General features: G+C 38.2%; 2 protein-coding genes and 2 non-coding genes across 8 annotated transcripts in view; 3 read left to right on the forward strand and 1 right to left on the reverse strand.

The window, feature by feature from the left end:
• Positions 1-15,385, reverse strand: part of lrba (LPS responsive beige-like anchor protein) — a 307,885-nt gene extending 292,500 nt beyond the window's left edge. For 4 of the 5 annotated variants that reach the window (XM_041784337.1, XM_041784340.1, XM_041784339.1 and 1 more), the window contains exon 1: positions 14,506-15,385. In XM_041784337.1, the coding sequence (XP_041640271.1) occupies positions 14,506-14,676 (171 nt within the window). In that variant the 5' untranslated portion in view covers positions 14,677-15,385. The remainder of the gene's footprint in view (positions 1-14,505) is intronic. The other variant, XM_041784335.1, reaches the window with a different exon arrangement.
• Positions 15,386-22,350: 6,965 nt separating this feature from the next.
• rps3a (ribosomal protein S3A) lies at positions 22,351-27,129 on the forward strand. The gene is made up of 6 exons (XM_041784253.1): positions 22,351-22,504; positions 23,137-23,240; positions 23,598-23,785; positions 26,267-26,475; positions 26,568-26,677; positions 26,963-27,129. Exons 1-6 carry the CDS (start codon positions 22,443-22,445, stop codon positions 27,088-27,090), a joined length of 801 nt encoding a protein of 266 aa, XP_041640187.1. The 5' UTR covers positions 22,351-22,442; the 3' UTR covers positions 27,091-27,129.
• On the forward strand, positions 23,437-23,508 carry LOC121509175. The gene has a single exon (XR_005991852.1). It is a non-coding gene; the product is annotated as a small nucleolar RNA SNORD73 (small nucleolar RNA).
• Positions 26,730-26,800, forward strand: LOC121509176. The gene has a single exon (XR_005991853.1). It is a non-coding gene; the product is annotated as a small nucleolar RNA SNORD73 (small nucleolar RNA).
• Positions 27,130-27,626: the final 497 nt, after the last annotated feature.

Genomic DNA, 27,626 nt, shown 5'->3' on the forward strand with positions numbered 1-27,626 from the left:
AAAATTAGGAAATGTAATTAGATGGGGTTATTTTACATCACCAGAACACCTTATGTGAAACTTTTTCAAACAAATACCTGAGAATGTGTGATGACTAAAGCCACTAGAGTGTCTTAGTTTACACAAGTCTTCTAAACACTACTGAACCCTGAGGCCATGTCCCTGTTTGTCAGTACACAGCAGATGGTAAAGCAGGATGGGTGCATTATCTGATCAGCTCGGGGGCTAAATAACAACATTATACAGTGCAGGTAAGCAGAAAACCAGTAAGCAACCAGTACTGGCCATTTAGAATAAGTTCCAGTCAAACTGCATTCTGGCTAATTACTAACAACACGTCACCGTGTTCATTCTAAAAACTGTAACTGTCAATAACACAGCTTTTCTCTGAAGTGACACTCTAGAAAGGAAGTTAGAATCGTGTAATAATGCTGTACTGCTGTTCCAGGTTATAAAAGGACTAAACATAGGAAGTATGTCAAATTATTGTCACACAAGACACAGCAGATAGTCCCAAGGATGAAGGACAACAGCCATGTTTCCATCAGCCATACTTTCATTCATCCTGAAAAACTTTTGAGTATTTTGCAAAACGTTCAGGCTTACGGAGTAAGCAACATATGTGAACGCAAATTATTTCACCAAACTTTTAAATATTATTTCCTGCTGACCCCTGGTGATGCCAAGGTGAGCACAAAAATATGGGACATCCAGGAAGGAAGCAGAATGAGCTGATGCTTATATCCTGGGGCTGATGTGTGACTGGTGCACATAAAGCAGCTCCAAATGATATTCTGCACTAGTATTACTTTCAACTCAGAGAAAAATGTATCATTATAGCCTTGAACACTGCTGCTTCTTCTGACTTTATCTGAAAGCGTGACTTGATTGAAGATTTCAAGAGGAAGCTTGCCTGAAATTTTCTAAAAAATTTAAGTGCATGTATGAAAACAGCTTGATGGCCTGTATCCATAGATGGTGTTTTTCGCACTGGCAGCACCCACAACCACGATTACAGTGTTCTTACCAAAGCTCAATGTCACCAGGTCACAGAAAAGGTTACAAAACCTGACCTCTGCTTCCCACAGTTATATCCAGAAGGCATTTTTAAATAGCTCCATGTGGTTAAAGTTTCCAGTATTCAAGGAAAATTAGCCAGAAAACAAGAAAATAATGTTAAGAAGGTCAAGACCTGGAAATGGTACCTTTGACCATTGTCTAGGCCAGTGCCAGGCCCATGCCCAATCCCTCCAGGTATCTTCCCAGCCCTCCATGACACATGCAATTGCCCCCAGCATCTGGACCAGCCTACCAGGTCCTGGGCACCCTGTATGCAGTGAGCTGGATCAGGCCCCGGAAAGCGCACCAGGTGCCCGTAAACTGCAGTTGCCGTACCCATAACAAGCAGCCAACCCTTCGCATCCCCGCTCTCCTGAGCATGTCAGCATTAGACACAGTCTTGGCAACGATAACCAAATATGTGCCAAAGAGAAGGTGTCACAAAAGAGTCTAGCTGGCGCCTCTGGCCATCAGTGAACATCCAGGCCTAACAAGAGTGTAGTAAAACTGGGAGGACCAAGGACTGAAAGACTCCGACTTTCATCCCATGCCCGGATACCAGGAACGCCACACAGTCTTGCTCACTAAACCCATCGCCCCATGCATGAGTCCAAGTCTGTGGTTGATCTCAGCCTCGCTGATCGATGGATTATGCTGCCAAGGTAGGTGAACTGCTCTATAACTTCAATGCTCTCACCATTCACAGACACAGATGTGATTGCAGCATCCAATGCATCCCCAGATGCCTGGATCTTTGCTTTGGCCCAGGAGATGTGCATTCCCAACACTTCCTCACTCAGCAAGTAAAGAGGCTTCACAAGGATCTCTACAGTCTCCTCAAGGATCACAGCATCATCAGCAAAGTCCACATCAGTGGAGCGATTGATATTTCAGAATTGATTCAGGCCTTTACTATGATAGCTACTATACTAAGTGCTGCTTTTTAAAAACTGATTCTACTAGAATAACTTCTCAGTTCTTAGTCACACAAGAATTAGTTAAATGATATTTTGTCAGATCCCTACCTGAAAAACAACTTGCAACTTTTCTGTCAAGGCAAATAAAAAGGTCATCTTCAGACATGAGGAGCTTTGAAGCCAATGCTGAAATAAACCAAATCACACACTTTAAAAAGGGTCTATAAAAGGAGTCCAGTTATTTACACAACCAGGGTTAAAGTACTTTAAACCATAGAGTAGAAAAGGGGGAAAAGGCGTGACAGTAGATTTGGGCTGATACGACAGACAACAGAGAGGAGCAGATAGGGTTTCATTCATGTGTCAGATTAGAGGGCTCTTTGTTACAGCCAGAGAGGGCAAAGCATGCCTGGAGAGAGGACAAGGATCACCCACACTCCCCTACCACGTTTGTTGATGTGTGAAACTGTTAGTTTGTGTGTGCTGCATTCCTGTCGACATCATGTGCACATCAGGGAACTGTGCCATCTTGAGCCACAGGGTCAAAACTCCAAAGTTACACTGAAGGAGAGAGCTTCAATGATTTATCAGTTTTAACTTTTTGATCAATTAGCAACTATTGTGGTAATCTAAGAATTTGTATGGGTAATTTTAAAAAGGAAAAAAAGCATAATTGTTCGATGCCAGCTTAATAAAGTGAACAGTTCTTTGTTACTTTACTCTGCAATGACACACTGAAATACTTGACTGTGCACAGAGCATCACACTAAAGGATGCTGTCTTTGTCCCTGGGAGACACCAATTTACATTTTCACTATTTCCAGGCAATTTATACAACACGAAAATAATTACTTCCTTGATAGCATAATCAGAGTTTTATCTGGCAATGAAAACAATCAGTAGTTTCTACCCAATAGCAGTGATTATTGATTTGAAATGCAGCCTTTTTTGAATAATAAGGCATAATCACTTCTGCTTTCTTAATTAATTCTTTTCAAGGGAGTGATAAGCAGAAACATATGCATAATTCATCCAAAACACAAAGAATCTTAGCACAAACAACCAAAACTATCCCCAGGGGCAGTTACCCACAGAAATATTAACTCCAAGATCTTTTAAAGGTTTTTCAAACTGGTCAAATTTAACTCAGGCACTCTGATCCTTTAGGATTTGTAGCTTATCTTACAATCTGATTACATCCGTTTTTAGTTCCATGCTGGAACATCTGATGGTAAAAGTGAAGCCTTTAAAATCAATTTCATGATTTTAAACCCTGATAGATAGTAAATACCAGACAACAGCTAATACGCATGTCTTCCCCTGCAGTGCTTTGTAAGAAAGGTACACAGCTGACTATTTACAGAAGCACAGGGGAGATGCAGCTTGAAGCGGTTCATTTCACTTATGAAAACTGACCTCAAAGGAGGATCCTGTTTGTTAACATCAGCACAAGAGATAATAAAACGCCCAACAACTAATAATTACTGAGAATATTCAGACAATAAAAGCACCTTAGAAATCATTATGAAAAATTAATAAACCTTTTTTTCTATCTTTGACAAAAGTCAAGAAAAGCAAGAATTAAAGACAAGGCAAAATGTCCCTTTTTATGTAATTCATCCTGACACAGGAAACTAAATACAAGCATGTATCATGAAATATTTACAGCCATGAAACATAAGAGGACCTATAAGCTATAGCTAAAGCCTTATGTGGATTTATAAACTGTATTTTGGCCTGTAGCACAATGTTTGGGCTCGATAGCTCAAGAGAAATGGGATGATATGATGAGACATTTTCCAAAATTAGATGTTAACATTTGAAGCAGAGTCTTAATAAATGTTTTCAGGCAAAAAACAGCACCCTAAATAATCATCAGCCTGCTGTTTTCAAAGAAAAGAACAGAATTGCTTTGATTTGAGTGGTCCTCAAGTCAAAGCATACAAATATACAAGAACTTATTGTTTTTAAAAGTGCTATCCAAAAAGTTATTCCTTGTGTTCAGCCCCTAATGTGGATATGTGTTTGAAACTTAGGAAATAAAACAAATTAAAGGTAGCTAACTACAAGGTCTTCTTTAGCTATTAACCTTGTGTGCCTCTTTGTGTTGTGTTCGAAAATTCAACGTAGGAATACACAACATTTTAAGCATGATGTTGGCAAGTATATGCTTAAAAAGTTTAATATCACTATCAGCAGATATGAAAAATTCATGCTGATATTTACAACCAATATATCGACTAAACATCAGCCTATATTGGCTTAAAATGTATCGATACTGATATCTAAATGTAGGTCAGACCTAAAACTTCAGTTCTAGAAAACTCACAATTTAAAGTTTGAGGATGAACAAAATAACAAATTTCAGATATTACAACACACTTTATAGTCTAAGAATGATGACAAAAATGCAAAAAGACTTAAGCTGATGAAGGTCTGTTGGTCCAGGGTAAAACTTCACTAACTTAATTGTCTGGACAGCCAATATAGGCACATTTTTATAGCCAAAATATCAGTTGTCAATATCAGCAGAATCTTCATATCGGCAAACACCATTATTCACATATCTCACGACATCAAGACCATGCCCGTAATCCTTTGCACCGTAGTGGCAAACAAAGACAGAGCTTACAATGCTATAATATGAAGTGGAAAAAGTTTTGAGTTCATTGTGAGGCTATTCTGAAATAACCTGCAAATTTGACCCCCTACAAAAAGAAAAAAGAGAGACTAAAATGTTGTTCTTCCTGGGTTTTTCCTCAAATTGTTTCTGTTTAGCAGGTGATAGTGTTAGCACTATGAATACAGTTATTAGGGGTGCAAAGACGCATCTGTTTAACATTGGTATTGGTTGATATCAACCCCATTTACACACGCCAGCCATTGGCCAAATTATGGGGCATGAACAGATATCAGTTATCAGTGTTTATCCTTTATGTCTGATCAGTTTTATACAAACATCCATATCTAACTGCTGAATCAAGTAAGGGGTTTTTAACAGAGCAGATAAAGTGACCTGCTTGACAATCTCTGACCTGATTCAAGGTCAAATGTGATAGAAAACGCTGACATACTAGAAGTGGTACACCAAAGTAAGTATTGAAAAAAAAAACAGTATCAGCAAAGTCATTACTTTAAACATCATATTGGTATCAGCCCTAATTTTCACAATCTGTGCATCTCTAGCAATTATTTCCAAAACTGACACATTTTAAGCACACCTGATGACACTTTCTTCTATCACATCATACTTAAAGATTATCATAATATGCACTATAGGCACGAAAAGCCCAAAAATAAACCTTAAAAAATAATAATAATATGCATTATAAAGCTTCTCATGGTGTCTTTCCAGTTGTCCTTGGACTGGATAACAATTCACCTGGGGCAAGGCACAACTGCTATGCAAAATCTTCATTCTGCCTCATATAAAAAAAGATGCCATTATGTGTTATCATGTATTAACTAATCCAACTATTGTTGCACTTAATGTAAGCTGCCTTCTAACTGTTCCCTAGTGAACGCTGCCACAGTGTCGACTGATGTATCAGAGTAGACGGATACATCAGTCAGCAGTGATTGTTGTAGACAGCCCAGCCGAGCATTTGCAGCTCCTTGCAGCTTTCAGCATATTGTTTTGGTTAGCCAGACCAAGACAACACAATGCTGCTTCCTGTTAAAACTGTGGGCTCCCATTTACAACGCAGCAGCTCTCTCGCTCTCTTCACACGTTGACTGTATGCTACCTGCCTTAAAAGATAAAAATAAACACATAACCTGTGAACAAAGTCAAACATTGACTGAGCCCAAGAATGTCAGATATTTCCTAAAGAGTCGGCACGCCAAAGTAGCGCTAAAAAACCAGTGACCATTGGACTCTAGTTTGATAAGCAGCCAGGAGCCGGTCTCTCTGGCTGACTACTTGGTCAACTTTATTCATGCCAGGAAGGATTTTTTTTTTTTTACAAACACAATGAGATGATGGTGATAGAGAGCTGCAGAAGGCTGTGAAGTAGGACGCTGATCCTCAGTGGAATTAGAAGTAGCCCTTACACATTATTATTAGTCCTTCAGTTCAGAGTAGAATATAATGCAAACTGCTCCTTTAAAGACGGAAAGTGGCTTAAATAAGCTTTTAATGGCCAAACATGTGAAACTGTCTAAAACATAGCAAACAGAAATTCAAAGGTAGTACAAGTCCACACACACTTGTTAACAATATCTATAGCTCATTATATCTCCACTCGGGGTGAAGGTTGATGCTTTGTTGCTCATACACACCCACACACACACACACACCTGAGAGGAGGTCAAATCATACAACATAGGAGACGACACCCTTGTGGGTGGACTGATCTAGGTGTGTATAGTCTTTTATAATGAACAGCTAAAAGCCAATGTGAGAAAGTCAGCTCACTCTCCTTACATTGTTTCATTTACAGAAAAAAAATGACTCACTGACTGCTAACAAACTGGCCCTGTGAGGCTGTGTCTCATTGCCCCTACTTAATATGCATTTCAAATCCATTCCCATTAAGGATTTTAACATCAGATAAATCTTTTGTTGTGATTTTGTTTTAGATCCCATAGCGGTATCAGATATTGATTAGATAAACAGCTGCATGCAGTTTCAGGGATAATGGAGCCAATCCCAGGCGCATCAATACAGTTAATTCAATATTTATGTCAGTGTTGGTAAATCACATCACTGGGTTTGGGTATGATTTTGCTTAGAGGAGAGAGCTGCACCACATGCAAAGAGGGAGTTCATATGTTGCCTGTCAGATAGTATTTCATGCTACAGATGCAACAGAAATAGCCTAGTGGTGATAGCTGCAGAGTCAAAAAGTTCTTTTAGCAACATTTAGGCCAAACTGATCCTTCTACATCAACAAAAGATTACAGTCTTCCATTGAGAAGTGTGGTATTAAACAGACATTAGCAACACAAAAAGCTCAGGTACAAGTATCAGGCCGAAAAAAAAAACAGATTGTGCATTGCATCTTTTCTTTGTAAGTTGAACATAAGGCAACCATACAGTCTCAAGCACTGAAAATAAAGTGGTTTTACTGAATGAGACTTTTGGTCAAATATACAGATGGAGCTTGTGTGTGTTATCTTACCAGATAATCAGCCATTGAGTTAAGTAGCAAGAATGCAAGATCTCGATGAATAATATTACAGCTTTCATTCTTGATTTCAAAATTTCTTTAAATATTCCCAAGTGTGCTATTTCCCTTATCTCGTGGTTGTCCAAACTATGGCCTGGGGGCCAAATGTGGCTCACGGCCCATTTTTGACTGGCCCTCAGCAAATTCTTGATATGAAATCAAACATGGCCCATATTTGAACATAAAGATTGTGCTTGACTGTATTGACCTTCGTAGTTTCAGCACAAAGCAGTGCTACCATGTCAACTCTGTAAACAAACATTTTGACAAAAATTAGGGATGCACTGAAAATTCGGCCACCGAAAATTTTTGGAAGACTTTTATCACTGAAACAACAAGGCCGAAACACGATGTTGTGATGAGGAAAGCAAAACCACAGCCAGCATGCGCTTGGATCGGTGTTCTCAAATAGCAGTACACGTGCGTGAAGGCACTCCAGGGGGTACACAAGATTTAAAAATATATGCCGGCTATGTAAGAAAAATCGCGCCTTTCTTTGCACGTCAGGAGCGACATGATTTGCGAGTATATCATGTACATTCTAAAATCACATTCATGCTGCGAACGTCTGCGGTGTGTTTTTTCTGTCCTCTGATAAACAGTGATATTTATTGGAGTGGAAGATAAAAGGAGGGTTCTCCCTTTCTGTTCTTCACTCCATGCGTAGCACCGCACTTTTACGAACAGCCAGGAGGTCAGTGCCGTTTTTTTTCACTGTTTCATTCACTGTGCCAGCCAAGTTTGTAAGAGGAGGGACTGACTTTTCATTCATTCTATGTCAAATATGATCAATAAGAGTTTTAACATTGCACAGCTGAGGCTCGCGGTGAGAGGAGTTAACTCCTCACGGCGCACAGACTGGCTCACCTGTTTGTGTTCCAGACTAGTCAGAAGAGTCATTTCAGTGAGCTGGTTGATCCGGAGCATTTATAAGTCATATGTCTGAGGTCAGAAGAGACTGTGTTGGTAAATATTTCACTAAAGTCCCGTTAATTTAGAAACAGCTCCAGCAGTGCAAGTAGCGCATTTGCGGTAACATGGACATGTCGGGCTGCCTGCTGCCTGTCTCCCTCTCTACCAGGCTACATGAGTCAAAAACACAAGCACAGATACAGACTGATATGAGGAGAGGACAAACATCAGGTGGTGTTGGAGAGGAGAACGTTTTTGTTCCTCTGTCTGCCTTAAAAATCGGCGCCACTACCATGTGTGCTTGTCGGTGTAAAACTTTGAAAAAATATCCGCGGCAATGTCGCGGATATTTGATGTTGCTGGTGTGGAAGCTTGCATTGACTCGCTACAGGTTCGAAAAGTAAATATTTTGTGTGAATAATTTGCACGAAAAAAGGTTGAGAACCACTGATTTAATGTATACGAGTGCGGTCAAGTTAAACATTGTATTTTGTATTTTATCTTATTTTATTTTATTTTATTTTATATTGTGCATTGTTGGAATGAAGTGCTCAATAAATATTTATATAATTTTGTAATTGATTTATTCTTTGAAGCATTAATATTAATGTATGCAACTGCAATTGATTTTAGTGAGGTTAGTACACTGTCATAGCCATAAATGCAATGGTACTAATAATTGGCATAATAATTTCTTTCGGTCTTTCAGTTTTCAGTTTTTGTCCTTGGTTTTCTCATTTTCAGTTTTTGGTTTCGGCCAAGAATTTTCATTTCGCTGCATACCTAACAAAAATGTATTCATATGTTGTTTTGTGACTAATTTGGGACAACACTTTAACGAGTGAACAGATTTGCAACCAAAATCAAAACAATATCTTTATTTATAACTCCCTGATGGATTACTGCAGCAAATAGCACTACCAGTAACATTTCAGGGGCAGGGCTAGTGGTAGCCAGTGCCAAAAAGGGCCCCTGAAATCTGATTGGCCTCCCAAAATCCTAAAAATCATTGTCTGTTTACCTTGTCATTTAGGCATACTCAATAACGTGGCATATCTTAGCATATTACAGTGGTTTTATTGTTTTTAAATATCCTCAAGGCGAGGAATATGAAAATGGCCCCACCATCCTTCAGTATTTCTGTATGTGGCCCTCAGTGAAAAAAGTTTGTACACCCCTGCCTTAACTGTAATGCTTCTGCTTTAAAAGGCTGTGAGTCAAGATGCTAATGTGCTTGTGTTTACATGATGCTCCATCAAACAGATAGTTAACTATTTTCAATTTAAAAACAAGGTGGATAACAGCAGACTTATTATCTCTAAATCCACATAAAGGTTTTAAAAATCTAAGAACCTCTCATTCTCCTCAGCGTCGCATTCACATTTAAGTGGGTACCTACAGTAAAAATGTGTAAGTACAGGGAAATTTGTCAAACATATATGAAGTACCTTTACATGCATTCAGAAAATGTCGAATTATGCATGTCTAACTAAAAATCAAACGTATATCATTAGTTCAAGGTGGCCACAGATTCAAGCACTGCCATATAATGAAGATCAACTGATCTCTTACAAGCCCTCATCAGCTGACAGCCAGCTGATTCGCACTGAGCAAGCCATTGGCTGATTGCACTACCATATTAAAACTGCTCTAGCTTGGCTCTGCTTAAGCCTAGCTACTTTTTGCAACCCTTCTCCACCCCAGCTCCTCCTTTATGCTATATCTGACTTAACCAAAGTCATTCTGTTGTCAATGATGCAGGCTCTGCTCTGGGTGTTTTGCTGTTTTACATGTGCTGTTCTTCCTTGATTCTTTCCAGGTAGGCTTGTGGAAGGGCAGGGAGATACCATAGCAGCCACACCACTCCATAAATAACAGCAATAAGAGCAAATTAATAGCTGCTAATAAAGATAAACATTTATAAATGTTGTGTTTCTTGATGACCTGGTCCTGACTGAACTGCAGTTTCAAAATTTATGTGCACATGTTAGTACACATGAACTTCTCAAAGTCAGATTGACAAACCTAGATAATGTGGTTGAAGACTTATTTAATCATATGTATCAGGTCATCACCAGTAAGCCCTTACAGACACTGCTCACTTTGAGTGAAACATTTCAAAAAGCAAGTGACATTATGAAATTGTCTTTATTCAATATACTGCTACCAAAAAAGCAGAACACAAAAAGGTCAATGTACAGATTAGAATGAGTGAGAGTGTGATGGCTGTCCTAACTGCCCACTACAGTGTCATTCTGTAGGAAACACTACTATGAATGTTAATGCACTGATTGTAGATGTAATGCCTTTAACTAAACAATGCCATAACAGTCACTATTCTTCTTCACATTACACTTCATTAAAAGGTAGTGTTAATCATTCCAGATCCATGTCAAAAGTCTTTACAACCACTATGATGGATCATGCTTGGTTTCACATTTTAAAGCATTTCCATGGAGGGAACGGTGGTGCATTTAACAAAATGCATTTTAGAATTCATGAAAGGCAGCAAATAAGATGCAGCTAAAGAGAAGACTGTGGTCTATACGGCAAATCAAATTATCACCCAAGGGGAGAGTGAGCCGAGGGCATGAGAGAAAAAGAGCGTAATGAAATGCATGATGCCATTTCCCAAAGCCCTAAAGTGACACTGACCGTGCCTAACATGGAGTCCCAGAGAGACAAGCAGCATACTGATATTTTTGTCAAAACATAAGCCAGGCTGTCGCTCCAATTTATTTTTGGGCTACAATAATGAATTTTCTGGAAGCTAAATAAATGCAAAAATGCATTTGGTAATATGCAGCCAAGTCTCTTTGGTTTGTGCAACAGAAATCAATACTCTTTTGTGATGTTTCTGTTCTATTTACTGCCTAACAAACCTAAAGTTACTGCTTCCACATGTCTGTCTGACACATAATAACAGACTGAAAGACAATCATATGATATAACACAAATTAGATTGATATCAAGCTTTATTACTACAAAGATGACAGACACAAAATGTCATTATTATTCTCAAATAAGACAAATTTGGCACTGTGCACTTCTGGCTGAGTTTTTTGGCTCTATTTTAAAATAAGCCTCATGCTTTTCATAAAATGTAATAAAGTAATCTTATTTTCACTTTAAGCTGTCTAAAGCAAATTGAATGTTTTCCGCTTCCCATATAGTTCTTGGCTCTCTTGTGTTGATGGATAGTGTTCAAATCCCCTAAACTATGGGGGTTGGTGGAGCAAACTTCTGTGACTACAGTCATGGAGGATGAGCCTCCCGTTTCCTGAAAAAGGACTCCATTGTGTTGCCACAGTGACAAAGCAGTTTTGCAGGTTCCAACTTCACCTCTCCTTCCTCTCGTTTCCTCCCCCCACAATCTATAACCAGCAAAACTCCAAGTTGAGCATGCTTTCCCTCCTTCACGCTTACGCTTCCTTGTTACCGCTTTTAGCGCCATCCGTTCATTCACTCATGTGCAGGTGCTGCAAAGTCATTTCATCACTCTGTCAGCAGCACTGCAGACATGACAAAGCTGGATAAGGACTTTAGGGTGGCCAACAGGTAGTAAGATAAGACATTCACACTCTGCCTGACCTGGATATGTCAGAAAAAGCACCAGCTGATTTGCTTCCACAGCTTTTCTGTCAAGATCATTCTGCTGACATTAGTACTCATGTCCTTTTTAATTAAAAGTGGAGGGGCAGTGTTTTTTCACTCATTAAACCTTGTATTTGTATGTTTTTATCGAGACCCAATAATTTAAAGCTCATGTGAGGAGTTTTTATCTGGTTATGAAACAGACTGGAATGTATTTTGATGTCTCTTTATGACCTATAAAGCAAACTAGATCATCAGAGGCAAGTTTGGCCATTTTTCTATTGTTGAATTCATCTGTCTTCAATAGCAAAACTGAAAAAAAAAACAGCAAACAGGAAAGACGCATTTGGGGCTGGAGGATATTTTGAGTCATAAAGATATAGCTAGAGATGCACTGGTTGTGAGACCTGGGCTGATACTGATTTTTGAAAAAACAATTCAGTCAATGCCAATGTCATTACTATTGATTTTTCATGACATCTTTTGGTCTCCCATTATTGCAGCATTTTCTCTTGTGTTTGACCTTGAAAACAGATCAGTGTTTGGCCAAGAAGTGACTTCTTCTGCCCCTTATGAAATCTCATGTTTGATTCAACCATTAGATATACCAGATGGCAGCAATAAATTGATCATACATGACATATAAACATCGGCTACTGGTATCCGTCTGGCCCAATTATTTGCCTGTTGTCGATGTTTATCAATTTACTGATTAATCGTTGGCCGATAGCGATGCTAAATCAATGCATCTTGCCAGGCCTGCCCACAAAAATGACTGGGTCCCTCATAGACTCAAATAAAGTGGCCCTCCTCAGATCTGATTTAATAATATCAACACATCAGGGATGCACAATATTATCAGCATGTTATCATTATAGGCAGATATGAACTTTTTGCCACTTTTTACATTACTTCTATAACAGCTGTACCAATGAATGGGTAAGTGGAGTTTTAGGCAGGACCAATGGGCCTACATCAGCTTAAGTCTTGCCTTTTGTTCACCTTCATTCCTTAAACTTTAAGATATTTTTCAAGGACTGAAGTTTGCATATTTGTTCTGCCTTAAACTTTATATCATGTGTTTAAATATTTAAAACATCTGCATTCTGGATATTGGCAAAAACTCAATATTGTGTATCCCTACAATACATCAATGACATTAGTGCTAGCCTCCTGGCTTACCTTTAAAACCAGACTCTGATCGACTCAGAAGCTGATTGAAAAAGGTTTGCTAACAGGTCATTATTGGGGTTAAATGCACCTCCTTTTCTTGTTCCTTATTTTCCAGGATCCTAACTTTTATTCAAGTCCTGGCATGACTGTATAAAGTCTGTTTTAAGAAGGGGGGATACATTTAGAAACCGTACAAATGTGCATTTGTGTTGCCTTAATAAGTAAGTTTAAGTCTTTTTGTTAAAATATTGTTGATATTATTCAAGATGGACTCATTTTTGGCCAACATTCATCATTCATCAAAGCTTTCCTTGTTATACCCCCTTATGGGCAGCCTTTATTGGTGCATCCCTAGATATATCAATATGTTTTTGATAAAGTATGTCAATTTTTGGACAAGATGGAAAAGTAGTTTTTATATTGATATAATTAAGGATAGTGTAGATTTCAAGACAGTATAGGTACCAGGCCTAATGCTTGGTAAGATGCTCCAAGATCCAAGATCATTAACTTAAATTTCATTATTGTAAATGGGAAATTATCCTTTTGCTTATTTGATTAAATTCAAGGAGCATTTTCTAATATTTTTTTCCATGAACAGCTACTTAATCTCTCGATCATTTTACATGTGCATGTTGACATCGTACAGCTGGTTGTAGATTTAAGTGACATTTTATCCATGTGAGTTTAATTTACAGCTGGCTTTGCTTCAGTTATTTCTTCACAGAAACACAGGCATAAGGGATGCATAATATTTACAGTTTTAGTTGATTACCAAGTTAATCAAAGGTTAGTTATCTTATCAGCAGATATTAAATTTTTCACTAATATCTGCAGTCGAAAAACAGACCGACCATATTCAGCAGAATGAAAAAATCTGTGCAGTTTAAAGCAGAATCAATGGACCTACCTCAGCTGTAGTTTTTCATAAACACCCTAGGATTGAAGTTTTAGCTCTTAACTCCAGTTAGTAAAAATTTGCACACTTGATTCACTTCAGGCCCCAATGTCATGATTGACCACCCTGCAAACCTTATGTTAAAGTAGGAGAATTCATTTTTATTATAGGTCAAATCCAGCACAGAGGAGACGGTGTTATTTACATGTATACAAAAGTTGTCTGTATACTGGTACCGGTGTTAATATTGGCTGAAATATGTGGAAATATCAGCATGTTGGATATCAGCAACAACCCAGTATCATGCACCCCTAATATTGTGTCACCATACAGCTAAAATAGTATCCAGACACAATTCTGGGTCAGCCCTAATTGCATTCTGCACTTTAAATATGAAAATAAATGGAGCCAACTTGTGTTTTGAAGACTTATGTTGGTGTTAAAGTTTACAGACTACACTACACTATTCTGAATACCATAAATGAAGGCTTCACTATTTGACATGCTCAGGGCAATGAGGGCAACCAGGAAAAAGTCGTTGAGCCTATGAGTCATGGTGGTTTCAATGTGGGCAGCTCACCATACAGCAAACTTAATCTATAGGTGCTGAAATATTCCACTTATAATTTTCTTAAGCTTTGCAGGATTATGAACGCCTTTGTATGCAGATGAGGGTGATGTCAGACTTAAGTAAACGTTTACAAGTCACTGTGAGTGGAGCTACTACAGCCTGACAGTGCTGCTATCTAAGGCCTATCCTGAGATCTCATAATCAGCTTACCAGGTTGAACACCGTCTCCACAATGTCTCGGTTAGAAACTTCTCCAACTTCCACCAGGCCAGCCAGGACGCCGAATTTCATCCTTATCCCCCTGATAGGCACTCCCGGGTTGAGCGCCATGGCTCCCGGTCTCCCGTCCTGTCCATCACCCGCTGCCTCCTCGCTCGCCATTGCCGAGGAAGGACGGGGCAGGTGGAGCTCACAGGTAAGGCACCTGTTCACCTCCCAGTGGTGACAGTGCAGCCGACGTCGGAGGAGAAAGAGGGGGTCTATCTCCCCTTCAGCTGAGTTGTTGACAGTCTACAGGCACACAAAGCAAACGTTTTCCTCCCCATTCAAAACAGTTTAGCGAATAAGACAAGAAAGTGGGCACCAAATGAAGCGCTAACAGGATTTGTAAGCCGTTGACACCGCCGAGACTGGAAATGTCACTCCACATGAACTACTCCTCTATCCTGCTCCGTAACTTGATAGCAGACAGATGGATTAATGTTGTTAAAAACCGTTAGGAAGTAAGCTGCAGGTAACAAGCAGTGAAGAAGGACAATGAGGGCTAGTCCTAAACCCGTTTTCTCCTCTGCTCGGTCAAAAGGCAAACGAGGATACGTTGACTTATAATACCTCCGTACAGCGCTGGAAGTTGCTATTGTCAGTGAGTCAACGGACACTTGACAGGTAGCGCGCCTGGCAGAGGCAAAAACTCACAGGGAAAGGGGGGCAAGTCCGTCAGCAGCCCCGGTGGAAGTCAACAGAGGACGGACGTCCGCTCGGTCAGCCCCGGCAAACTCCTCAGACTTGCTTAAATGTCACCGTTAACCCAGCTGCGCCGCATTCTCTTCCTGATTCACCCCGGTAGCTTCAGCTCGCCACCGCCATGACAGTGTAGCCCTTGAGTGAGTGGAGCATGCGCAGTGGGGAGCTGAGTCTGTTCAGCACGGTGGCAGGTGTGCCGCTCAGGTGACTTTCTAGCATAACACAATGGGACTCAATTCACATCAATAGCGCTTCCATATGGATTTAGTTACAGCGGCTTAGGTTTCATTAAAATGAAAGGGATTTTAAAGGCTATAGGACAAAATAACGCTGTTCATTGACTTGAGAAGGTTACTGTAAATTGGTACAATTTGAAGATATTTGCAGACTTTACTCATGTAAATTAAAACTAAGGCTCCACCATATTTCAGTGGAATACTGACACTCATCAGAACACAACTATTTCTCTGATCACTACGAGCCATACTTTGCATACGGATTTAAATATTACAGGGTCATTGCCGTAGTTCTAACCTAAAGGGTTTAAGATCCAAAAGTAGGTCAAGGAGCTGTCTACAGTGGGTCACAAAAATACATAGTTATAAAAAGTCGATGAAGTGCGGAAGCTCTTAGAGACAGAAATCCATACATTTCGTTTTTATCCATTTTGCTCAGAGAAAGCACATTTTAGTTGTTTTCCTAAAGATATTGATTCATTTCTCCCGTTATCTTGGAATAACATGGTAATGCAATTTTACTTTTATAGCACATTTCGTAAAAATGCAAACTCAGTGTGCTTTTTCTTTTCTATTTATATAAAAAAAAACATGATTTATATCTTTCGAATAGATTTACAAATAAATAAATAAACAAAGTGCAATGAAGAATTATAGCCAGTTATGCAGATTTCTATTTAAGAGCTTCAAAAACAAATGAGACCATAATATTAGAATTTCTATGTTAATATTGTTATCATTAGTGCCTGAAACTGCTGCTTTCAGGTGGTGCCACATGAAGAGGTTTACAGGTTGCTGACGACACAGCGTTTTTTTCTTTGTTTTTTTCTTTGTTTTTTACATTTTCCCCTGCTAAGAATCCACAATGAGTTATATATTTGACTGTTAATAAGCAGGATGATATTGTTGACACTATTTATACATGGAGGGACTGTGGATCATTTGGGAGTCGGTCATCTAGCAACCTGCCCCATCTGCTACAAGCACTAGTTGATCTAAAGCAGTGGTTCTCAACTGGTGGGTCAGGACCCAAAAGTGGGTCAAGATGCCCTTTTCAGTGGGATTGCAGATGTGTGCCTAGGAAAAAAAATGTCCTAAATTGTCTATGAAACTCTTCACAAAACTTTTTTTTTTTGTCGTTTTTCACTGTTTTATTGCATCTTTTGTGCCACCGGAGGTCCAAGCTTTATTTTTTTATTAAATGACTCTGGTTGACCAGAAAATATTCAAAATTTGGGTTGCAATTCACCGTGAGGAGTGGATGGTGAGTCCCATGACTCGGCCAGTTAAGAACCACTGATCTAAAGGGGAGCAAGGTGGGCGATGGACCCCATCTGAGGCAGAAATGTCTGTAAGAATGTGACAAAAATGTCCTTAGGGATGCGTTTTTGGTGAAAACGAACAAAATTTGATTATTTGCCCTTTTTGGTGCCACCTAATAGGACAAAGTTTGACAATTTGCCTTCTTTGGTGCCCTCTAAATGGACAAAATTGTATGATTTGCCCTCTTTGGTGCCCTCTATGTGGGGCAAAAAATTGCTATAATGGCCACTGAAATGTCAAGCACATTTTCCATTAACAATGTACAGGGCAGAGTCAGTAAAGCAATAAAAGGTATACCTTTGTCCACAGGGGGCACCAAAATCAACACAAATCAAATGTGTCCCCAAGAGCTTTAAAAGTATAATGCAGGAATCACATTTCCATAAAAACTCAAATTAAGGAAATGCAGTGGTGCTTATTTATGTTGGAATAACCATGAAAGCATATGTTAATGCAAAAGGAAAAATAGGAATGTGTTAAATTTGTGAAGTTCCACATTTGGATAATGAAATGTAACCTTGTGCCAGGATTGTCAAATTTTTTCCCAAAGGCACACCTAGATCAATTAATATCTCAAGGCACATCATATTCATATCCATGCAAAATATCCTCTCTAGCACATTATAGTATCTTTAGTTGTTGTAAAGTTGTAGTATTAACATTAGGTTGTACAAATTTCTATGACACCAAGACTTGCCTCAAGGCACACCATTAGAGAATCGCTAATCTAGAGCATGTGCAGCACTAATGTAACAGTTATAAGGATTTATAGATATGTAAAACTGTGATTTTGCATCATGAGTACTTTGACTTTAATATCTGATGTATATTTCTGATTGCACTTTCTTTTGCAGATTTGAATTAAAACACCTTTTTAACAGTAACATAGAATTTGATGTTAACCTGGCCATGACTCAAGCCAGATTCTGTCTCTGGAACTCATGAAAAGGTCACTGAAGACATGTTTTATTGTGACTTTATAAGACTATAGTGCTGTAATCTGTGTACTCTAACTAAACCAGGTGGTAGTTTAACCCAGTATTATATTACAAAAGCTAAAGGGATACCTCATGAGAGGACACGAAAAGCCTGCACCATTTTCCCCCAGTTTTAAATGTATCAATTAAACCACCCTATTTAACATGTACATAAAGGACATTTCAAAATATATCAGGTGACAAACCCTTTAATTTAACTGAACTGTTCTATGAGCCCATTGGGGTAAACTTAACTTTTGCTTAGCAGCAGAGTGTAACATTTAAAAATATATGTTTTGGTTGTAAAACTTTGTTTCTGTGCAGTAGCACAGCAGCGCATTGACAGCTGTCGACATCCTGGGGCAGTGCAAACCAAACATTAAAGCAAAGTGACAGCTCTGCTTTGCTTGCCTTTTCAAATCAACAACAACAAGCCATTGGATGTGAGGTGTGCACATGTCTGAATCTAAATAAGCTAAATGAGAAGGTTGCAGTTTCATCCATCTGTTAGTGCGTGAATTTAAAAAAGATCAACCCATTTGCAAGCCTCAGTAAGTACGCTAAAACATCATTCAAAGTCTGTGTCCTCTTTGCATGCTCATATTGGTGACTTCATATCATCTCTGCAGGATATTGCTGAGTAAATATGAGTGTTGTTGCCACAAAGGCAGGAGGCGTCACCAGCGTTACCACTAAATCCCCCCCAGTAAAAAATAGCGTAGTCTTTAGGGACACTGGGAGTCATGGCAGCCTGCAGCACCACCCAGGAGACGCAGGCAGTCCTCGTCTCTGGAGTCATGACCTAAAATGAGCAGACTTGTTCACTGCAGCCCAAAGGTAAACCTTTTTAAATAAGTCTTTTAAATAACTCCTCCTGACCTTTGAATTGGACATGAACTGTGCTTTATTGTTTTTTTTAATTGGGCTCCACAGAGATAATAAGACTCCAAACAGACATTTTGTGCCATATTAAAGTTCTACTGGAACCATGTTTTAACTTTTTCCCGCCATCATGTTTAAAAAATTATCAGAGCAGAAATTTTTAATTTCTTTTAATGCACTTTTGATTTGCAAGACTGTGAAGTGTGGACTCATTAATGGTGAGAATTGCATGCAGTTTAACTGTGATGTGAATAAACTCTATACTGTATTTTTTTTTTTGATTGAATTCAAATCAAGAATTGCAAGTAAGAAACAAAAAACACCAAAACAAGTACAAGCAGTTGCAATGCTAAGAGATCAACACATCTAAAGATTAAAAAACATTTTAGTGCTAGCATCACAAGCTTTAGGAATAAAGATTCAATGGACATACGGTGCTCTAAATATGAATACTATGAACACGATAAACCTGACCTAGTGTTTTTTACTCTAAATGTATCATACCAACAGACATAATTCTTGCCATTGTAACAATAACACTGTGGGTGTATAACCAGCTACAGACCTGCATGTCTTGTTAACACACCTTAAGACTGGTTCTGCCAGTTTTCCTTTCCTTTATCATCAAAGTGATCATTGCACCGCCACTCGCTGATTTTGGTGATTGGTTCATTTAAAGGACCAACCACCTCCTCCTCAGGAGAAATCAAAACCTAAATTTAGAGTTTGGACCATAAATGGACAAAATAAACGGAAAAGAAACATGTTTTGAAAAGTCACATCTTAACAGGAGATACAGTATGCATACATTTTGTTTTACTCAGTGTTTTGCAAGACAGCATAGAAATTTGGCAGTTTCTTGAGGAATTTCCTATTTTTTCTTGGGGAAACCAGCTTTGTTATCCAAGAAAAGGAGATCAGTGAGTTGAAAAAGACTGAAATTTCCTTGTCATCATAAGAAAACTCTAAAAAAATGTATAGAATCTGCTGTATGTTTGACCACTAAGGGCTTTTATTCATCTTAAACTGTTTGTCACATTTCCTTATATCCTGGCACACATTTGTGACCCACTGGAAACAGCTTCATGACCCACTTTTGGGTCCTAACCCACCAGTTGAGAACCGCGGAAGTACAAATGAAAATGAAACAAAATGAAATGAAACAAAAAAAGAATCTATTTATAACTCAAGTAGGCCAATGTATGGAAAACCACAATTGTATCAAGTCTATTGCATAATAATGTTGATTTTTTTTTTTTTAACCTTTTCCTTTTCTTCTCTGCTCTTTTCCCCTTTTTGTATGTGTGTGAGTCTGTATGTTTTGTTTTGTTTTGTTTTGTTTTTTTTCTGTAATTATCTATTTGTTTAAAAATGCATTGTACTCTCAATGACAGCTGTCTGCTATAATGTTTTTTTAAACCATTGAAATAAAGTATTTAAAAAAATAATGTTGATTTTATGCTTGTAATGTCTGGCATCTAGATGAATAGAATGTGTTATTTATCAGCTTTAAAAGGAAAAACTTTGATTGTCTGTACCTTATCAATAATCTATCAATGGGTTGTCTTTATCATATGGTATAGTTCTTTTTCATTCCACAAATGTTTTTATGTCTTATTGAACTGATGTAGGCAGTGGTCTGTAGCCCTAGTCTTTGTAACAATATTTATCATTCATCCATTCATCCAAGTAACAATATTTAATTTGCAGAGGTAATTTACAATAACTAAAAATCATGAAAAGGATCATTTAAAAAATCAAATCACTTTTTAATGGTTGTAAAATACTTGTTTACATCTTATTATTATTTTAGATCTCAGAAGCAACAAAAAACAGCCAGAAGTTTTCACTCATGTCACCTTTCATTTATCTAATGTGATGTATACAACTAATGTCATGGTTTAACTGGTGTTGGATCAGGTGGTGGCACACCATTTAACAGTCTACTATGCTGCTTGCCTCCCAGTTTGAATAAGCTGTAAGTGCCTTTAAAGACATTAAAGGCATTTAAGACATTAATTAAACTTTGTGATCCCACAAACACCTTTCAAGTATTGTTAGCATATCTGAAAGCAAAGCATTCGCTTGGAATTCTCTGTTTATCTATCTATCTATCTATCTATCTATCTATCTATCTATCTATATATATATATAAATAAAGTATCATCAATAAAAGGGGTTAAGTATTTTAGTGGGCAATAATAACCCTGGAATTCTATAGTAATAATTGGTAATTATCTAGTAATTTCCCAAAAATAAGCTGTAATTATATAGTAATATGTTGACATTTTACCAAGTCATAACTTGGAAATATTAATAAATTATCTACCTTGTAATAATGTATCAATTACTGAGTAATTCCTCATAATATTGTGACAATTCTCTGAAAATTATGTGGTATTTTTACCCCAACCCTTAACCCTAACCCAAATCCATAACCCTAAAAATTACCTGAGATTTATGAGGGCCAAAATACAGAAATTACCAGTGAATTATCAAGCAACTTATGTTGAAAATTATAATTTTATTTTTAAGAAAATAGCTTTCTTTGGAAAGTACCACCTTTTTACTAGAGAACTGCCACACTATTACAAGGTCGGGTTTGAGTAAGTGCTAGATGTTTAGGGTTAGGGTAAAATACCACCTTACTACCAGAGAACTATCAAAATAGAATAATCTGTTCATGAATAATCAATACATTATTACACGGTGATTGCTTCCTTAATATTACTATTTTTCTAAGTTCTAACTACTCAAAATACCAATTTAATACAATGCAGTTACACCTTATTCTTGTGAAATCATTAAATTATTATCACAAATTACAATAAAATTCCTACAAAATTAGGGCCCACTAAAATAAAATGTTATCAAGGTGAAAGGTTGGCCCCGTAACATTTTTAGGTCTCAAATTGGGCTGCAGCATACTGAAGTTTGGGAGTTAAGTCAGTTACACACTCGTACAATTCTGTTTCCCTCAAAGGCCACTGCCAATAAGTAGACTAACTGAACAAATAATCACATGAACTAGCCTTTAAAAGTTAACTGCACTATGTTGTTTTTAGTCTTAAAATGCAATTTTTCCCATGTTTATTTTCTCTAGATTATGTATTTGTGTTTACATAGCCTACAATTATGTCGTCTTCTGTAATGACAATGATGACCATGTCTTTTTCCTCATATTTATGAATATCTCATAATTATAACTTACTGTGTCATTATGACTTAATATCTCAGAAAATATTACTTTCTTTTTCATAATTTCCGCTTTTTGCCTCCTGGTTTTGACTAACAAGATCATGACTATGAGTTAATTTCTCATAATTTAGTTTTCCCAGTGTATCCTAATACCAACTTTTTATCCCATAATTTAACTTTTATGTCATCATTATGAATTATCATTTCATAATTGTGAATAACTTTATAGTTTCCAATTTCTTCCAAATTATGTCTAATAAATAGACTTTTAATCTCATGGTCATGACTTGCTATGCCATTTTTGTGACTCTCAATCTATTAAATAGAACTATGTTTCTTATAGTTTCGATGTATTTTATTATCTTTTTTAGATTTAGCTTACTTACATATTTTTTTCTTTTTTATGTGGCAGAAAGGGTCTTCCAAACAATAATGAGAAGCCTTTACCAACAGAGGGAGCTAACGAAGCTACAAGAACTCGCGAGATAAGGAATCTCACGACATCGTCCGATCTCTTTATGTCTCGCGGTATTTCCTATTTCCTCCTCTTTCACTCCCTGTAGCCAACATGGCAGTCGGCAAGAATAAGAGGCTGACCAAAGGCGGCAAAAAAGGTGCCAAAAAGAAGATGTAAGTAGAAAATTCTTACATCGCTACACAGAGAAAGATGTGTTCTTCTCACTGATGCCGCTTTGGCACAGAAAAAGTGAAGGATGAAGCCGATATTAGATGGATGTTACAGGGCTAGCGCTACTCTCGTCACTGGCCTCTGAGGTGCTATATAGGTCTTGACATGCTGTGTGTCCTGGCTGTATGCTCGTGGACCACGTTATAATGTAGTTAATACATTTGTAGTGTTGTATATTCTTTCGCAGGACCACTTCATGAGCATGTTATGTACATGCTGTACTAGTGTAGCTATAGAGTCACAAATAGTAAGGAATTAATGTGAAGCTAGCAAGCGTTAGCATGGATTAGCAGAGTATACCAGTCAACATGGCTGTCCAGCGCCACTCTGAAATAAACTCTGACTATGTTATGTTACTGCTTTATTATGGCACAAGAAGAGGACACATGTTTGAATTGACGGCCATGTTGTTGGTTTTGTCGCTGAGGAAAGTAGCATCTCACAAGTATATCTGATAGCTAGCGGTCGTCTGCAGAGTGTGCTTAGCCGGCTTCATAGCAGCATGTAAGCGGTCATTTCTGAGGTTTTCTGGTTTTGAGTGCAAATGAACTGTCATTCTTGTTTTGTTTTATAGTGTGGACCCTTTTTCCAAGAAGGACTGGTATGATGTCAAGGCACCAGCCATGTTCAACATCCGCAATCTTGGCAAGACCTTGGTCACCAGGACTCAGGGAACCAGTAAGTTCTTAATGTATACTGAGAGTATTATAGTGTATAAGCAGTAAAAATGTACTAGCTTTCTTGTTTCAGTCTATTGCAAGCAATTAATGATTAACACATCTCAAGGATGAGAAACATGATCAATTTGAATGTAAAAGGCATGTTACACCATTGCTAACATGGTGATTTCAACATGGTATTGCTAGTAAAGGGGGATATATGATGACAAACTGTTTCGGTCCCAAATGATGGTTGCTGATTACTGTTTATGAGATCAACTGATGTCCCATTGACAACCGCCTTGTGACTCCAGAGCTCTGTTATTCGTACTGAAGGTTGTTTTCTAATTTGTACACATTATGTACATCCACTCAGGGATCGCCTCTGATGGTCTGAAGGGACGTGTGTTCGAGGTGAGCCTCGCTGACCTGCAGAACGACGAGGTGGCCTTCCGCAAGTTCAAGCTCATCACTGAGGATGTTCAGGGCAAGAACTGCCTCACCAACTTCCACGGCATGGACCTGACCCGTGACAAGATGTGCTCCATGGTCAAGAAGTGGCAGGTAAAGATTGTTTTCAAACATATTGCTGGGTATGGTGATTAACTTTGAGGGTTGTGGATATTAACTCTGCCATAAACACCATATTCACAGTTGTTTAGACATTAAAGTGAAACCACATGTGGGTGGGTATTTTTGATAGGGATGCATGATATTAAAGATAAGATGTTATCGGCAGATATTTACACAGTAAGCGGATTATTGTTGTTAGCAATTGTGAAAATGTCTGCTGATGTTTGCTATAAATATTTTGGCTGTATAAATCTGCCTACATAAACTGTAAATTGACCGTACAAGTAATAAAGTAGAATTTAAGGCTTGACCAACAGACACAAATTTGGCTACACCTGCCATTGCCAGGTAAACAAAAGTGGTGATGTCATACACCAGTGATACTGAGCAGAGGAGAAACCAGTGAACTGTGCAAGCCTCTAAAAATTCTCAAACTTTAAGTACTTTTCCAAGAAGTGCTTCTTCAGTTATTAAAATGCTGTGTGTGCTTACAAAGGGCCAAAAAGCACAGGAAAAGCTTCTTTTCCCCAGAGAACCACCTACATGTGGACTAGGCCTACAATGTAGAGACTGAACACATAACACACTTTAGGTTTTTAGCCAGAGTTGGGGTAGCCGAGGGTTTTTTTAAAGTATTAAAGCTGATACATCAATTTAGCCTAAATTAAGGCCTAAAAAATAATGTTGTGTAATGTTTTTGTACATTATATTATGCTTTACATAATGTAATTTACATAATGTAAGCAAAACTTGTAAAATGTACTTTGAGACTGTGGTATGACTACTCTTGGTTGTTAACACTACCTTCTAGTCTCAAAATGTTTCGAGTATGCTCAGTTTTGTCTACCAAAGTAAGAAATACTAGTCTTTTTTTCTGTGGTCACGATTTTATCTTACAGTTGGCACAAAACTGATTTAATGGGTTAGAAATTGTAGGTGTGATAGTCTTTGAATTTATGAAGGTCTTGAAAAGGGTCTTAAAAGTATTACATTTAAAGTCAGATTCATTGTTTGTATCTTTAGTGTCAAAGTGAAATTCTCCTGTGTTTAAATGACCGGGTCTATAAATCTTTGGACTAGTACAGAACATGCATATATGGACACAGATGTGATCCCCATGTGAGGTGAAGGATCAGCTTCCAGCAGTAATGAACGAAAACCAGCAGTGGCTGCAGTCTAAATGTGGAGGGAAATGCATAGAGTATGGATGATCAGTTGGTAGAGGTTATGCAGAAGAAAACAAAGATTGACTTTGTGCCATTGAGAACCAGAGGACAGCTACAAATTTGGTCACACGGTTTTTTTTTATGTAGTTTAACATTTTTTTGGGAGATGGGTAATGTTGAGAGGCAGTAACCCCTCCCTTTGTGTTATGTTCAAGTAATGACTTCTTGATATTCTGAACCAGACTTTTTTTAAATTGTAAACATCTAACTTAAGTTTTGTGTACCGTTGATCTTAGTCAAACAATCTGATTTAAAGCAAAAAGCTTGGACAAAGCTGATGTCACAGTTTGACCCTGTATTGTTTGTCATTCAGGAGTGATACATGATTTAATGCAGATAAAAGTTTGCTCCTTATACATCCCTCGTCCCTACCGCTTAGCCCTACATGTTACCTTCTAAAGGTGGGGTGTCCTGATTCTTTTCGTAAAGGAGGAGTAGGCTGAGGTGCTGGGGATAATTCCTCCGTTAAATGGAGATTTGGCACACTCCAAACTGAGTTGTGTGAAATCTTCCAAAATACCTTGGGAGTCATTGGCAAGATGGACACTCAGGTGTCATAAGAAGTGTATAAATAAAGTTTGATAATATCTTGATGTAATGAGACGTCACCACTACCCCTTGCACATCTTTATAGAGGGCAAGGGGTGACTAGATAAAAGTTTGAAATAGGAATGAGCTTAAGTTTGATGCTTCAGCAGGACCTGTGTAGTGCAGCCAAAAGACGGGTTTGAATTTGAGATTGAACATTTATTTATTTTTTGTCTGAAAGGTTTTGATTGCTGGGGGAGCCGTTTTGTTACTCGAATCAATGCAAGTTTGACTGTGATGCCTTCTGAAGCACAGGAATCATAAGTGTTTTGAATAGTGATTTTTATTGACATGGCATACAGCAGAATAATTTTCAACAAATCACACAGATGGCCAATTTGTGAAATTCTGTTTTCTGATTTTGAGCAAAGTTTGAAATGGGTTAAAGGGTAATTTTGATTATTTTGACTTCAACTGCAATGCAATATGAAATGTTGAAGGGGATTATAATTTTTGTCATTATCATTTTTAAAGAGAAAAGCATACTAAAAGCAAATGTTTTTGTAAACCATACTAGAAATTAAGATTTAAATGTTTGCATGATATGGTTTTGTAAAAACAAGGACCATTTAATTGAAAGTTTGCAGGCTAAAACTGAGGGGGCAGTTGTCCTGTAAAAAGGCTAACATGTATTTATGTTCCTCCTCTTTCCTATCAGACCATGATCGAAGCCCACGTGGATGTGAAAACCACTGACGGCTACCTTCTGCGTCTGTTCTGTGTGGGTTTCACAAAGAAACGCACCAACCAGATCAGAAAGACCTCATACGCTCAGCATCAGCAGGTCCGCCAGATCCGCAAGAAGATGATGGAGATCATGACCCGTGAGGTCCAGACCAACGACCTGAAGGAAGTCGTCAACAAGCTGTAAGCGGTCAAAGTGTGCTGTTTCTCCTTACTGCTAAATGCATGGTGATTTCCCAGTGTGTTTATTGGTTGCATGTTTTGTTGTATTCCAGGATCCCTGACAGTGTTGGCAAAGACATTGAGAAGGCCTGCCAGTCCATCTACCCTCTACACGACGTCTACGTCCGCAAGGTCAAGATGCTTAAGAAGCCCAAGTTTGAGTGTAAGTACTGATAACGCTACAGTGACACTGTTTTACTCCTTTTAACTGTGGGAACACATGATGACAAACTGTTTCGGTCCCAGATGATCGCCTGATTACTACCTATTGAGATCAGCTGACGTTCCCATTTTCAATTATTCTGTTAAAAAAAAAAAAAAAGCTTGAAAGGTTTTGTTTTGTAGAGTGGAGAGTAATATTAAATGATCAGATATGGACTTAAACTTTTAGTTTTAAATGAAATGCTTTTAATATTAGTGAGTTCAATCCCCCTGTGTTGTGTTGCAGTGGGCAAACTGATGGAGCTCCACGGTGAGGGTGGTGCTGGTGGCGCTGCTAAGGCCTCTGGTGACGACACCGGAGCCAAAGTGGAGAGGGCTGATGGCTATGAGCCCCCCATCCAGGAGACCGTCTAAAACACCCTGACAAATTTAATAAAAAATGTAAATGACCAACAAACTGTCCTGTTTCTCTTTCACTGTTTTTGTCAATATTGTACCTGGACTGGCGTGCCAGTAGTCGAGTGGTTAAGGCGCGCGCCATATACGCAGGTGACCCGGGTTTGAATCCGGCCCCTTGCACTATTTCCTACATGTCTCTCCCTGCTCTCTGCCCTGTTTCCAGCTCTATCCACTGTCCTATCAAATAAAGGCAAAAAAGCCAAAAATCTTTAGAAAAAAATATTGCAACTGGACCAAATAATTTGGCATTGACCTTCAGAAAAAATTTACAATGGCAATCAAAGGTCTGTCAGAAGGTCCTATTTTAGATTCTTGGACTTAAATGCTGCAGGTCCTTGCAGTCGTTTATTGCAGAACTAAGTTAACATTTAATCCTTTGTAAACAAGTTTGCAAACTGTTAGATCTAAGCCATAGAGCTTCAACTGCTAAGTATTCAACACCATGCATGAGAGCTTTTCAGTTTCCACTTATATAATATAAAATTGTTACT

Source organism: Cheilinus undulatus, linkage group 4 (genome assembly GCF_018320785.1).
Source record: "Cheilinus undulatus linkage group 4, ASM1832078v1, whole genome shotgun sequence".
Taxonomy (NCBI): domain Eukaryota; kingdom Metazoa; phylum Chordata; class Actinopteri; order Labriformes; family Labridae; genus Cheilinus; species Cheilinus undulatus.

Bases quoted from the DNA above. Each gene is read 5' to 3' on its own strand.
- rps3a (XM_041784253.1), top strand. From the start codon at position 22,443: ATGGCAGTCGGCAAGAATAAGAGGCTGACCAAAGGCGGCAAAAAAGGT. The intron at 23,786-26,266 runs GTAAAGATTGTT...CTTTCCTATCAG, and splicing joins CCATGGTCAAGAAGTGGCAG to ACCATGATCGAAGCCCACGT. The intron at 26,678-26,962 runs GTAAGTACTGAT...GTTGTGTTGCAG, and splicing joins TAAGAAGCCCAAGTTTGAGT to TGGGCAAACTGATGGAGCTC.